General features: G+C 39.0%; 1 protein-coding gene across 2 annotated transcripts in view; it reads right to left on the reverse strand.

Annotated features, from left to right (window-relative positions):
- Positions 1-1276: 1276 nt before the first annotated feature.
- Positions 1277-15327, reverse strand: part of SHC3 (SHC adaptor protein 3) — a 48970-nt gene continuing 34919 nt past the window's right edge. For both annotated transcript variants that reach the window (XM_072992370.2, XM_078386205.1), the window contains 6 exons: positions 14958-15084; positions 14383-14533; positions 10264-10360; positions 6212-6406; positions 4608-4903; positions 1277-2202 (listed from right to left, as the gene is read on the reverse strand). In XM_072992370.2, the coding sequence (XP_072848471.1) occupies positions 2071-2202; positions 4608-4903; positions 6212-6406; positions 10264-10360; positions 14383-14533; positions 14958-15084 (998 nt within the window). In that variant the 3' untranslated portion in view covers positions 1277-2070. The remainder of the gene's footprint in view (positions 2203-4607; positions 4904-6211; positions 6407-10263; positions 10361-14382; positions 14534-14957; positions 15085-15327) is intronic.

The following is a 15327-nucleotide window of genomic DNA, read 5'->3' on the forward strand; positions in this document are numbered from 1 at the left end:
GATCATGGCCACTGGTCCCATCACCCCCTGGGAAATAGAAGGGGACGATATGGAGGCACTGACAGATTTTACATTCTTGGGCTCCATGATCACTGCAGATGGAGACAGCAGTCACAAAATTAAAAGACGCCTGCTTCTTGGGAGGAAAGCGATGACAAACCTTGAGAGCATCTTAAAAAGCAGAGACATCACCTTGCCAACAAAAGTCCGCATAGTCAAAGCTATGGTTTTTCCAGTAGCGATGTATGGAAGTGAGATCTGGACCGTAAAGAAGGCTGACCACCGAAGAATTGATGCTTTTGAATTGTGGTGCTGGAGGAAGCTCTTGAGAGTCCCCTGGACTGCAAGGAGAACAAACCTATCCATTCTAAAGGAAATCAAACCTGAGTGCTCACTGGAAGGACAGATCCTGAAACTGAGGATGGCCATCTTATGAGAAGAGAAGACTCCTTGAAAAAGACCTTGATTTTAGGAAAGTGTGAAGGCAGTGGAAGATAGGAGGGCCTAGCATGCTCTGGTCCATGGGGTCACGAAGAGTCAGACAGGACTAAACAACTAAACAACTAGATGATGACCCTCTCCATATTATGGATAATTTTGAAAACATATGTCACGTCCCTTAAATAAAACACTAGGGAATTCACTAAGGATGTTCTGACTTTGGCATCTATTTTTGCCTTTGCTGATATTCAGATGTTGTATTCTGAACTTATGTAAGGCTTTAAGCATGGCAGATACATAGAGATGCAATGCAGGACTCACAAATATGGAAACATCCAAAGGGTTGGGTATCTTTGGAGAGTTGGATGCATGACTCCTTCTTGTGTCTCCATCCCCACCATGGTGAAAGGCCTACATAGTTACAGGCTATAAAACCTGAATAGGGCTTTTGTATTGTATCAGAAACAAGTTTAGATTTTCAGATACCCAAGTGTATTTTGAACTAAGTCAACTAATCTAATGAGAGAAAAATTTGGCTCACTTCCATATGGGTTGCCATTGCCACTGTACATCTAGATGTCAGTTTCCATCCGCCCTCTAATCTTAGTCCTTTGGGTCTTCTAGAAACAACTTTTGATGAGGATAGATCTGTGCTTCAGCATTTGTAAAAAAAAAAAACAAAAAAAAAAAAACAGTTTTTGTATGAGATTATGTGCCTGTGGCTACAGTTTGACTGGGACATATTGGATGAAAAACCACATAAAGGCACACTTTTTTGGCATCTTCTGAGGGAAACGGTTGCCATAGATAATAACTAAAAGAAATGAATTACATATTGAACACTTAATATTGTTTTAATAAATCAAAGTTGTACCGTAAGGTCTATTATTAGAAAAATCAACGCATGTACCTCATACACAGAGAGATCACATTAAGTCAAAGTTAAAGCAAATTACAATTTGGAACAGCAGTATATAAGAATTTCAATGAGTCATCAGAAAGAGGGGAAGAAGTGATATTCTACTTAAGTGACAATTTATGATTTCAAAAGTTTCTTCACCTCAGCTAATTTTCTCTCGTGATTTCTAATCACTGCTTTTTATTGATTTTTCCCCTTTGTTGTGCTTATAACTGTGGTAAAACTATCCTTGAGATTTTCAGCATCCGTATTCTCAAGGAAATAAATATAATCTCTGATGCTCATAGTTTAACATTCTTAATCACACACAGTTGGCATCTTTTCCTCAGTTAAAAATGCATGGAACAGGACATATTTTGTTCTGTAACTTCAGCAGACTGACTTCAAAAATATAAATATTATCTACTGTACTTATAAAGAATGTATGTGTGTATGTAAATAGTCAATATTCATATTATGGATTCAGAACATTTAACTAAAGCCTTTTAAAAGGAAATTCTTCCATCTGTTTCTTTTACCATACTCTGTTGTCCCCAGAGAGTTGTATGAATTTCCTGTTTCTTGGTATCACATGAAATTGCATCGCTTTAACCTACAGAAACTATAATAGGTGATATTCTTTTCCTTCATGGACATAGATTTGCACTTCCTTTCTAGTCGTGTCTTGTGAGAGATCAAAGTTGTACATCTTATGAAGGGAGCTGAAGGGGTCATTCTTCCTTTTTCTCTGCTGGTTGATGGAGGCAGAGTTCGCTTCCAGAAGAGACAATTGGCAAGTTGTTCTCAAGGTGGTGGTTAATGAGGTGGCTAATGCTGTCAAATACACGATCCTTTGTTCGAACCTGAGAAAGAGATTGTGCAGGTTAAGAGAGTCAGATATTTATTCACTACAGGGAGCAACTCTGACTACTTAACTATCAGATCAACCAGACGTAACAGGACAGCCACATGCACTGGGCTACATGACGTTCCAGTACTCCTATTGAGGGTGGAGGTTTAGTCTAAAAGAGTGTCACTGCCTGGTCCAAGACTCTTCAGTGAACTTCATGGATTAACAGGAGTTTGAATATATATTTTCTTGCTCTAATGCAGTAGTGGCTAATTGTGGCCTCCAGATGCTGGGCTGCAACTGCCATGAAGCCTGAGGGATCATGGGAATTGCAGTCTAAAGCTAGGGTGGGTGGGCAACACTGGCAGGTCTGAGGACCAATATTCTACCTCAGGACTCTATGGAAAGTGCCAAAAATGGGAGAGGAGAGAATCAGAAGAATACAACTAGAAGGGACCAAATACAGTATACTTACCTAGTTTTGAAACATGGCTTTTCTGGGTATTAAAGGGAGCTCTTGCAACTATATATACATCCCTAGGGCTGCCTGATGCCTGAATTTTTTTTCTAGATAGATATGCTTGTGTGTGTGAGGGAGAGCGAGAGACAGAGTGAGAGAGAGTTTTTAAGGCTGCATAATTTTATATGTATATGTACATATACATACAGTATATACATATGTATATATGCATATGAATACATAAATAATACTTTGCATGAGGGCAGTAAAGTTGAGCTTCAGTACTGGTACAAGGATGGGCTTTAAATACATTATTTCAGACTATATAAAACAGAGGTACCTGTGTTATTCATAACAAAACCATTGAAATCTATATTGCTGTAGTGTTTTTGTAGGCTAGCAAAAAAGTCACAGTAAGAAGTTAGTTGCAGATTTTAACATATTGAGTCACACAATATGTTAAAATATTGTTTGCAAGTCTTGGCGAAAGAATCATAATTGTTTTGACCAGCAAGGGGGGGGGGAGAATAATACCTTTCAAAGACACCAGATTTTTTTTTCTTTTCCCATGAAGCATACGCAAGTGATCACAAATACTGTACAAGTAACCACAAATACCAGCAATTCTTTATTTTTGCTAGATATTATTATGAAAATAATATTTCACTGTCCTCTAGTGTTAAAGGTGCAAGGATTCCATGGATTCTTCTAATTTTTTATCTAATGCCAGACACCATGCTGTGCACCAGCATTGAAATCTCAGGCCCATAAAAAGATAGTTGCCTCTTAACAAAGCTTCCTTTTCACTACAGCAGTCCTTCTGTTAAGCAGCATGTGGGGATGATACAGGCCATAGCAGACAATGGGCTCTAAGAAAAGACTGTAGGTTTTAGTCATGTAAAATTCATGAACATTCTTCTTGTTACTGTGGGCTGAAGCAAGACCCACTCTTAGAGTTGTGATTGAAAAGGGGTTAGAAGAAAAGACTGGAAAGCTGATGCACTGTAGGAGAAATAGACTGGATTCGGCAAGGCTCAAATCTACCTGAAAATAAGGGAACTGGGTTAAGTGGCTTAGAAGTGAAAATTAGGAACCTGGGCACATGGAGCAACTTCTGGTAGTTGTGATGGTGGTTTTCCTGCTGCATCCCATGATACAAACTCTCGTCCAGTGTAGTTTAAGTGAGATTTCAGAGATTCAGATTCAAGTGCCAGTTGGCCATGAAACTCACTGGGTGGTCTTGGACCAGCCACACAATCTCACCTTGCCTACCTCACAGGATCATTGTGAGGGTAAAGAGGGGAGGGAGAGATGGATGCTGCTTTGAGCTCCCCAAAGGGAAGGGAGGATATTGATATAACTTATAGCTATGGACAATATCAGAAAGAAATAGTAAGTCTACAGTCCTCTCCCCTCAAAATAAAAAGTCGTTTGATAAAGAGAAGGATAGATATGCCAAACCTTTGCAGTAATATCAACGCTCCTGTCAGAACTTTAAAGCTATCAAATTTCCTAAAGCTTAGGCCAGAGATGAGGAACATAAGCCTCATGAATATTGGATGAAATCTCATTGTACTGTTTTGCAAAAGACATAAATTCTGGAGGCAAATGGAATCAAGTTAAGAAATCTCCATTGCACACAGAGTTGTGAGAGTGGACTGCCACTCCCTTCTTCAGCCCTGACTATGCTAGCTAGGGCTGATGGGAGTTGTAATCCAAAAATATTTAGAAGACCACACATTGCCACCCCTGTTCATACCATAATAAATGCAGGAGTCTTTAAAGTGCCACAGGAGTCTTTGTGGTTTCTACACAGATCACTCCAAACAATCTCTCACAAAGACAAGAACAGCTATGACACATTCATTACTAAGGGGGGGGGGGGGAATCTGTGGGAAGGGGGTATTGTGCTAATACAGTCTGAAATACGAGATATCTCATTACTGTCAAATACTTACGGTTCCTTCAGGATCCACTAAAAGGAGATGTTTGGCTTGTCCATTGTGCAGGCCAGTCAGCACATAGGAGCCTGGATTAGAGGTGCTTTTCCTAACCAGGAAATCTCCACATTTCTTTAAGAGCTGCTCTGCTTCCTTCCTGGTCATCTCTCCTTGATACCACGGCTCTGCGCTCAGTTCTTCTGCTCCTGCTGCACCAGTTGCTCTAGACAGAACAGGACTTGTACATTCAGCTGAGGTAGCCTTGTTCAAAATGGGCTTAGGCATTTGGTTCTTCAGAGCATCTTCAAAGGGACCTGATATTAAGGGCAGGTAACAGATAAGAATTAGTAACAGACAGAGGGAAAAAAGTAACTCAGTGGAATCCAGAATCTAACTGATTTCAAAAATGGAACTATGAAATCACTCTCTTTTACCTTTTCTAAGCATTGTCTGTCCTAAATGCTCAGAGAAAGAATGAAGATTCCAGATTCTGCCCAAAAACAGAAAATTGTTTTATTTTTATTTATTTTTTTAGTTTGTAACTTCTAGATCTCACAGGAGATATAAACCATTATACATTTTTTATTTGGGTATTATAACATTGTTAACTCTGTTTTTAAAAATTCCCTTTCCACTTTGGTCAGTGTGGATTTTTGGTTTTTCAAAGCAGCTACACATAGGGCTAACATTTTTATTATCTACCACACCCAATCTTTTTTTAAGAAGTTCTTTCACTACCACCTCTGACTTCATTTTCTTTTTTCTTTTTTGCCTCAGTGGCCATCATTTTACACTGAATCTCTTTTACCATTTCAATGTCCATTCCCTCAGTTCAGCAAGACCCTTGCTATGCTTGTCCTGAACCCAATGGGTAATTTCAGCTAGAGTATACCCACTGAATAAATTGGATTTACATAAGTGGTGACTCTACAGTGACCAGCTTATTCCATGGGCCTACTCTCATTGAGATTATAAATTGCTTTTAGGCCTTTCTGTTTTAACCACACTGGACAATTTATTATCAGCAACACACTTGGTTGCCTCACTGTTCTACCCCCCAAAATTAAAAACATCAGCCCCATAGAAAACTCCACCACTTACAAATTTCCACTGTAAGAACTGACTGTTTATTTCTACTGACTGCTTTCTGTTCTTTAACATGCTACCAAAATAGAAAAGGACATCACCTCTAATCCCATTTGGCTACTAATTTTGGTCAGTCTTTGGTGAGAGACTTCGCTGTAAATCTTTGGAAATCCAACAAAAATATCTCCCAGAAAATCCTTTTCAAACAATGTTCGAAGAACTTTAAAGGGTTATTGAGAGAGGATTTATCTTTGCAGCTGTTCCAATTCATTTTCAACAGGAATTATCCTGCTGGAAATTCCAGAAATTCTACATTCTTGGCATCATAATTCTTTCCACCAGTTTACACAGAACAGACACTAAGCTCATCAGCTTATAATTTTCCTGATCAGCCTCTTCTACCCTATTTTAAAATTCACACTATATTGACCATGTTCCTTTGGAATTGATGATTTAACAGTAACTGCTGATAATAACTGAATTCCAAAATGTAAGAAAACACTTAATTCCAAGTAAAATTTTCAACAGGAACTCACTCATGTCAAAAATATCTTTTCCTGGGCTTCTATCTTTGGTATGTTCTGTTGTTCCGCTAAGCAGATTTTCCGCCTCTGCCTGAAGGGCTTGTAGAGTTTCCATATTTATACATCTTGTATTCACATAAGTTGGCATCTCTCCTGGTGAATTAACATTAGACTTTACATCTGGTATGCTGTAGTTATCCAAAGACCCTGTAAAAATCAATAAGAGTCTTGTTTCCCAATCTGTACACCATTCAGTCAAAAATAATCTTGTGGTTTTAGGATGTTTTCACAGTGGCAGTTTCGTCTGAAATGGGTTCATTATTATGGGTGATGCAAAAAATGGGAAGTGTGACTTTCTTTCTTTCTTTCTTTCTTTCTTTCTTTCTTTCTTTCTTTCTTTCTTTCTTTCTTTCTTTCTCAGAATCCAGTAGCCAACACAATCACTTGCTGTTCTCTCTCGGACAATCTCAATCACTATTAGTCCAATGTTTTCTAGCTTTCCAATCCCCACTCTCCAAGGAATTATTTTTTAGAGATTCTTAAAATCTCTCTGTCTGTCTCACTCTCTCACACACAATTTACTGATTTTCTGTAACTATTTCCTCTTTCCATGTTCTTATATAGTGAAACAACACCATTTTGCTACAAAGACACTAAATGAGAGAAACAATAAGAGGAAACCAGGAATTAATGCCTCCTGCCCTCAGCACTAACTGAAATTGAACAGACAGAAATAAAAGAAACAGATTTTCGCTGAATAAAACTGACTAGGTAATGCTATAGCAGTATTTGCAAGATAGGTGTGCACCACCAATAGATTAAATAAGAAATATTCATGATGTGGAAAAAACGTCTGCTCCAGATGAAAACAAAACATTTTGTCTTTTTTCAAAACTGGAGATGCTATGCATTAACTGGGACCTTCGCCTAACAGAAGTGGATGTTCTTTAAAAAGGAACTTGTTCAGTGAAAGATGAAGATAATAAGCCTGACAGATAGGAAAATGTCCTATCCTAAAATTCAAAATTTATTTTATTGCAGCAGTGCTCCCTTCTCCCCTCAGTTTTTAGCAGCAGTAGACAGAAGCACCTTTTGCATTTGGGATAAACAGATTCTATAACATCGTATTCAGATTTCAGTTCCTTGATACCATCACAATTACCATCAAATGTAGTGAAAACATTGTTAGCACAACAGTGTTATCTAGTGGTCTAATTTGGATTTTCTGCTTGAGCAGTCTTCCAACCATTTGTCCACCTAGCTCAGTATGGCCACTTCTGTTATTCTTTTTAAACTGGCAACGACACACTTTGTATCTGGGATCTTGGCCCGAAAAACTGTCACACTGGACAAATCCTCCAGCAAAGATGCACTAGACACCCCTTCCCCACAATCAGGCTGACAAGCTAACAAAGGGGACTAACAAGCAGAGGTCTACTGGCATCTGGTGGAGCCACCGTGAGATACAGGAAGCTGGACTAGATGAGCCCTTGGCCTGATCCAGCAGGGCTCTTCTTATGTTCTTAATCAGGTAGGAGATCTGAAGCCAGGGTTCAAGAGCATACAAAGTCAAGCAGGTCTAATAGGCACCAAAACACAGAGACTATAAGAAGTAGTTCAAAGTATCTTATACAGTCAGGGAGTCAGCAGCAAGGGTCAAGAGACACAGAAGGCAAGACCAGGAGCCAGTAAAGATGTTTTCTCCACCAAAACTGCCAGTCAAAGCCTCAGGACAATATAATTGAGCTGCTGAAGCCCCATCTAGAGCTCAGCTTGCAGGATTTGGTCTGCTACTCTTAACAGGGAGGAAGAGCTTTCCCTTAAGTACACCATCTACACTTCAGGAGGCCACTTCTTACAAGTATTTCCCTGCAGCTGAACAGTTTGTCTGCAGACTTCAAGCCTTAGTCATGCCTTTACCCTGTAGTGTTCCTGGGGACTGGGTGACTACCCAGCCTCCACATCTGAGAGGCACAGTGCGACCTCTCCCAGAAGTTCAGCCTCCTGGAGCGATCTGGCATTTCCTCCCCCATTTCATTTGGGGGGCGGTGTTTGGCGTCTTCTGATTTCTTGGCAGCAGTTTCCATTTGGATTGATGATTGAACCAAAGTATTTGTTGTTGTTGTTGTTGTTGTTGTTGTTGTTGTTACATGCCATTAAGTCACATCTAACTTATGGCAACCCTATGAAAGAGCAATCTTCAAAATGCCCAGTCCTCAACAGCCCTGCTCAACTCCTGCAAACTCAAGTCTGTGGCTTCCTTTAGGGAGTCAATCCTTCTTGGACTTGGTCTTCCTCTTTTCCTGCTGCTTTCCACCTTTCCAAGCATTATTGTGTTTTCCAGAGACTCCTACCTTCTCATGATATGCTCAAAGTCGGACAGCCTCAGTTTTATCATTTTTGCCTCCAGACACAGTTTGGGCTTGATTTGATTGAGGACCCACTTGTTTGCCTTTCTGGAAGGCCAAGGTATCTGCAAATATCTCCTCCAGCATTACATTTTAAATGAATATTTTTTCCCCTATCAGCTTACCTTACTGTCCAGCTTTCACACCTATATAGGGTGATCAGGAATACAAAAGTGCGGATGATTTTGATCTTGATTTCCAGTGACAGATCCTTACACTTGATTATTTTTTCTATTTCCTTCATTGCTGCTCTTTTGTTTCAGTCTTCTTACGATTTCTTGGTTACAGTTTCCATTGGGATTGATGATTGAACTAAGGTATACACTGACCTTCATTATTTCAATTTATTTATTGGCAGCCTTGAAGTTGTATAGTTTTCTGTCATCATGATTTCTGTCTTCTTAATATTCAACTGCAGTCCTGCTCTGGCACTTTCTTCTTTCATTTTCACTAAATGCCATTTCAAATCATTGCTGCTTTCTGCCAGTAAGATGGTTTCATCTGCATATCTTAAATTATTGATTTTCCAACAGTTTTCACTCTTCCTTCATTTCAATCTAGTCCAGCTTTCCATATGATATGTACTACATAGAGATTTAACAAATAAGGGAATAAAATGCAACTTTTCCCAACACCTTTGCCTAGAGGAAACCAGTGGTAACTTCTTCTTCACAATACAGGTTACAGATCAAGATAATCAAGTGCGGAGGCACACCCATTTCTCTCAGAATAACCCATAGTTTCTTATGGTCCACACAGTCAATGGCTTTGCTGTAGTCTATAGAGTGATTTCCTTCTGGGATTCTTCGCTGTGCTCCAATGGTGAGCGGATATTTGCAATATGATCACAAGTGTCTCTTCTTTTTCGGAATCCAGATTGAACATCAAGCATTACTCACTCTCTGTAAGGTACACAAGTCTTTAAACTGTGTACCTAGAAGGAAAATGGGATATTAGCAGGAAATACACATTGTTCTTGATGTGTGATTTGACTATAGCCATTTCCTTATTTCATGGAGAATGTATCCAGCTTTTATTGATTCAAGAAGGGATGAATTGATTCTAATTATTTTGTTATTCTCAAAGGACTGATGGAATGGCATGTTTATAAATACATAACAGAAAATAAGAAGAAAAAATAATTCCACCTTAGGGCATGTTCCCCATATGCAATATGAAACTTATTTCTGTTTTGTTTGTTTGATTTTTTCTTTGTTTACTTTTAAATCAGTTTTAGTAGTTTCTCAGATCTAATATGATCTTAAAGCATTCTTCTCCACCCTCTTCCTCTCAACTTAAAGCCTTCCGCTGATGCATTAGTAGAAGAAAAAAACAAAGCCAAGGGATTTAGTTCCATTAGGTTATGAGTCATATTACACATTAAAGAGAATGTGTACTTCCTCCTATTATATTTCCTTCCAGGCACACAGTTCCTTCAAAGTGCCATGCCTCCACAATCACAACTGCAAATGAAACTTGTGTTCATCTCCCAATGGCCACTCATGAAACAAAAGGGAGTTAATTTGCAACACACTGGAGTCAAGGCAATCAGATATCTTTTGCTACTTTAGGGCGCTTTGCTTCTAATGAATGAGTCCATCTGCAATTCTAGAAAGAGCTCATAGAAAAAGGTAATTATTTCAAAGTGTAGCTTACCTTGTCGACTGGGTCCTTCTTGCCAGTCTTCCTTAAATAGGTCTCTGATGAGCTGGCTCTGGTAGTATGTTTGATCTCTTCCCGTTGCTGATGCAGACTAAGGTGGTAGTAAAAATATTCTTCATGCAAACTCTACCTTTAAAAACTGTAATGCATTTTCAGTAGATCTTTTTAATGAGTGATCCAGATGCAATTCTACCCAAACCCAGTCTTCGTTCATTCATCATGTATGAAAATATGACTGAACATTCTTTTATGAATGAGTTTGCGTAGGAGGATGGGAGCAATGATGACCTTCAGGGAAATTGCATTCCTTTCCTGTTTTATTAACCCCTGTAATTCTAAATGACAAAGCAGGTATATTACATCTATAAAAGGAACTCCACCACCTCAATCATCCTTTCATGGAACAAATCTGGCAGCCAAATAATTCTAATCAAACACTTCAAAAACTAAAAAGAGAAAAAGAAAAGAATGCTGCACCATGAACCAAGTATCTTCTTAAAAATTCTAAATTATATATAATAACTAATGCCAGATTTACAAATCTTTACTGAAATTGATTACTCTGATTAATCTCACATGAATGTAGACACAAAGTGCTATAACAAGAAATACAGTACACTTTCTAGCCCCTCTACTTTTAAGTAAGTCTATCTGACCTGTTAGTGCAATATTATATAAATAATAATTAAGAGGGCAATCAATGTGAGATACAGTTGCATACATTTATTTCAGTTATACATGCATAAAATAAACTAGTAAAATAAACTTAGAAACTGTACTCATATTACTTTAAACCAACCAAGCACTGTGGAGTCAAAATCACCTTCTGACATCAGATATGATAGAAGTGAAGTGATTAACTAAAAAAGAGATCTTGGGATCATTGTGATAGATAGATGGAAATGTTAATATATATGTAGCAGCTGCGAACAAGGCAAGTTCCATGCGAACAATTATTAGAGAAGTATTCAAGAATTAAACTACCAGTATCATAATACTCCCCCACAAACTGATGGTGGCTGATGACCCCTTTTCAAAAAGGATATTGAAGAGCTGGAAGAGATGAAGAGGTGGCAGTCAAAATTATCAGGAGGCTGAGCATGTTCTCTACAAAAAAGTACTGCATTGCCTGTCAATGCTTTTGAGCTTGGAAAAAAGTGATGCGTGGAGCCACATGAGAAGTTTATGACTGGTTTGGAGAAAGCATTTCTCTGTTCTTTATGACACCAGAGCCCAAGGTCATCCCATTAAAAAGATTGACTGAAGATTCAGGAGAGACTGAAGGAAGTGTGTCTCCACACAATAATTAATTTATGGAATGGCTGCTTCCAGATATAGTGGTGAGTCACTAGAATCATAGATGCCTTTAAAGGCTACTTTAAAGACTTTCTTGACTACTAATTAGTTCCAGATTCAGAGGCAATATACCTCTGAATACCAAGGCTGGGTTCACATTTTGCTTGGGGACTTCCCAAGAGTATCTGGCAGATCGCCTCCTCCCACCCAGATCTACCCGAGTCACCCGACATAGCCAGCAGGGACGGCTGAGGGAACTGACACCGAGGGAGGCCCGGAAGGAGAAAACAAGAAACTGGGCCTTCTCGGCGGTCGCCCCTCGGCTGTGGAACACACTTTCCACTGAAATTCGGCTGGCACCCTCACTGGGTGTGTTCAAAAACCAACTAAAAACTTGGTTATTCAGACAGGCCTTCCCCCCAATCACCTAAGTTCTTTTCTTTCCTTTTTTCTGGTTCTTAATTTTGCCATCTTGGATAGTATTAATTATAATAATTGCACTATGCTAGTTATTTTTTTTACATTGTTTAATGTGTTTTAATTTTTGTAAACCGCCCCGAGTAGACGTTGTCTAGAGGGGCAGGGTAAAAATTGAATAAATAAATAACTAGATGGACAGGGACCTCTTACACGTTTAACTTCTTCTTAATAAGCTTTCACAAAGCACCGGGCCTGTTGGATACAGAAGGGTAGACTGGTCCCACTCAGTGAATTTTGTCTCTAATTTGAAGGCAGTGGGAAATGCCAGAACATTCTCATCTACCCCTGTACAACCTAAGGTTAGCATAACCAGAATTTATCATTTTTATTTCTATACTTTACTAACAGAGAATAATATACGTCATGGTAGCTTTGTAAATGTCTGTACTCCCTAAGGGCTGAACCACGGGGTATATGTAATACATCATTAGAAGTGGGAATTCCTTAGCTGCTAAAATATCTGATTGTTACAGCAAGAGTTTTTCTCATCTGATATACAGCAGTTTACACATTAGCTTGCTTCATTTTGTGAGTGGTTACTGGAAGCTAAACAAGGGCTTCTTTTGCAAGTTGGTTTTTTATGCACAAAGGTCTGCCTAAATCACATCTGGGAACATTGTTATGATTTCATTTTTAATGATGGCTTATTTGCAGTGTACAATTTGGTTGGACAGCAGTATTTCTAGCACACATTAAGGCCAACTGTTGTCGGAAGCTTTGACGCAAGAGGAGCCACTAAATGCTGGTGTCATAAGTGAGGTTCCAGTTTATTTCATTCTAAATGGTTTAAGTTTACACAAGTCCTTTTCGGACCCGGAATCCTCCTGTTCAAGTCTACATGGCTTGGATATGATATACAGGCTTGCAAGACTGGGAGAGGGAGCCCCTCCTCCTCTTTAGGCTTTACATCATTGCTGTCAGGCCTTAGGCAACAAAAAGCCTTATGAGTCTCAACACTGGTGCTTCCCTCCCTGCCTTGCTCCAAAGGGCATGATGGAACCTAATGTTTCTGCACTAAAAACTCAGGAACAAAGGGAGGGGACTAGGGAGAAAGCCAAAGGGTGCATGCACTTGCGCCCATTACATCTTTGGGAGCAACATACAAATAAACACATTGTGTTGGGGCAATACCCCATTATGCTAACTCGGAATGGGTAGAGACAAGTGTTAAGAATTTAAGCAGGGATGAAAAAAATTCAGAAGTTCAAGGGCTGCCCACAACACTTCCCTAGAACTTCAAGGTCTGCACCTGCTACCAAACTCAAATATATGTGCAATTTTTTAAAAAAACTGAAAAAGGTCCGTCGCAGCATCTAGGTGTCATACGAAACAATTCCACTCTTTTCTTTTCTTTTGCTGTTTCCAAGCTGTTCTAAACAACTTCTGGGTTTTTGTTTTGTTTAGTTTAGTTTTTTTTCAACAGCTCTCTCATCAACATAAAAAAGGCAGCAGAAGAGAATCCAAAACATGGTGAAACATGGTGAGCATTTTTTTTAAATTAAAAATGGGGTACAAGGCACTGAAAGACCCAATTTTGCCCAGCCTTTTGCCTATCCTTAAAACCTGCCTTACTCCCAAAAATAAAGCTAACTCCGCCTCCAGTGCCGCTGGCCCTATGATTTGTCTCACCATCTGGAGACTTTAAAAAAAATAGAGCAATTCTCTCAGTTGTCATCTGGCACAATATGCAGATCTTATGCTGATATGCAGATGTCCAATGTCTTTCGGGATGGGTCAGGACATATTAGCTCAATATGCTGTAGAAGATCAACTTCATTCCCCATCATTTAAGGGAGAATGATGCTGGACATATAATCCAAACTGGGACATAATTAAATGCTGTGTAGAGTCCAACAGGAAGAACTTTCTATATTGTGGTAGGAGATTGTTCATACATGTATTAAGTCCTAGTTACACCCAACTAGCAGATCTTAGGCAGCATAACTGGCAGATTCCTCGAGTGGCAAATCTGTTAAACCAGCCAACAAAAGAAAGTACTTTGTTATCAGCAGAAACATATTAGATTGCACAGTTTGACCAAACAGTTTTGGTGTCTTCACATTCACATGAACTTATCTCTACCTAAGGTTCTACTTACAGACTAGCCACTAAGACAAGTACAGCTGGTGGACATTAGTAATAGGGCCTTCTTAGTGGTAGCCTCCACTCTATGGAATTCCCTCTTGAGCTGGTGCATCATAACTTCGTCCTCAGAGGACCCAAAAGGAATTAGCAAGATTCTTTCCCACCATCTACGTTTATTTAATAGTGTATACAGCTGTTGCCAATCCATTAAAATAACAACTAGTGCAATCAAGCATGGGCTGATTTACCTACCTGAGCAGAATCTGAAACAGGAACCTTGGCTTTAAGTCTTGCATCAACCAGACCCCCAATGGGAGGTATTTTGTTTGGAATGCTGTTGTAATAGGGATGTTCTGCTGGCTCCACATCTTCTTCCATCCAAAGTTCATCTAAACTTTGCATCCTGCCAGAAAGGAGCTCTGTTATTTTGCTTCTTGGTTTTAATTCTTGTTTATCAATCTGGTCCATTAACAAAATAAGTTACTGTACTTTGTTTGGTCAATGGCAGAATTTCGTTAAGTAGCATGATCCAAAATATTGAGGGGGTACTTGAATTGGGCCAATAATTGAAGAGTAAAATGACAGTCACTGGTAGTAATGTCTTTTTAGTTAACCACAGTCACAATAGTAGTAGCTGTTTTTTCTACTCAACAAATGAATCTAGTCCTTTTGGGGCATTGTTTTGTTGACTTGGATAGATGTCACTGAAATCCGTGTTAAATAAATGAAACAGTTCTTCTCATGAGAAACCAATCCCTACTTCATTTGACTGATTTCTGAAGACAATACCATTCTAAACATAATTAAAATCCTGTTGTACCACTCACCTATCGTGAAGAGCAGGAATTTTAGAGGGGCACTGCAAATATTGCTTAAAACGAAGTTCAAAGGCTTGCCCTATCGTGCTGATAATATCTTGGGCTAGGCCATCACAGCATTCCAGGATGTGACATGCTGAAGTGGCAGGAAAATAGCAACAGAATTCGAGTATCAGTTCCTGAAGAAATAATTTCCACACTTTACTTTTATTCTTTACAAAGCTTCATAATAATTATATACCATTAATTAGATTTTTGTTTAAGCAGAGCTTTGTTCAGTTATGAAGGCAGTATCCTTTTTGTCGGAAAACATGCATAAATGATTCTGCTTAGGAAGACCGCAGAGTACTCCCAAATATTGTCCCTAATATGTAATATC

Source organism: Pogona vitticeps, chromosome 2 (assembly GCF_051106095.1).
Source record: "Pogona vitticeps strain Pit_001003342236 chromosome 2, PviZW2.1, whole genome shotgun sequence".
Classification (NCBI taxonomy): domain Eukaryota; kingdom Metazoa; phylum Chordata; class Lepidosauria; order Squamata; family Agamidae; genus Pogona; species Pogona vitticeps.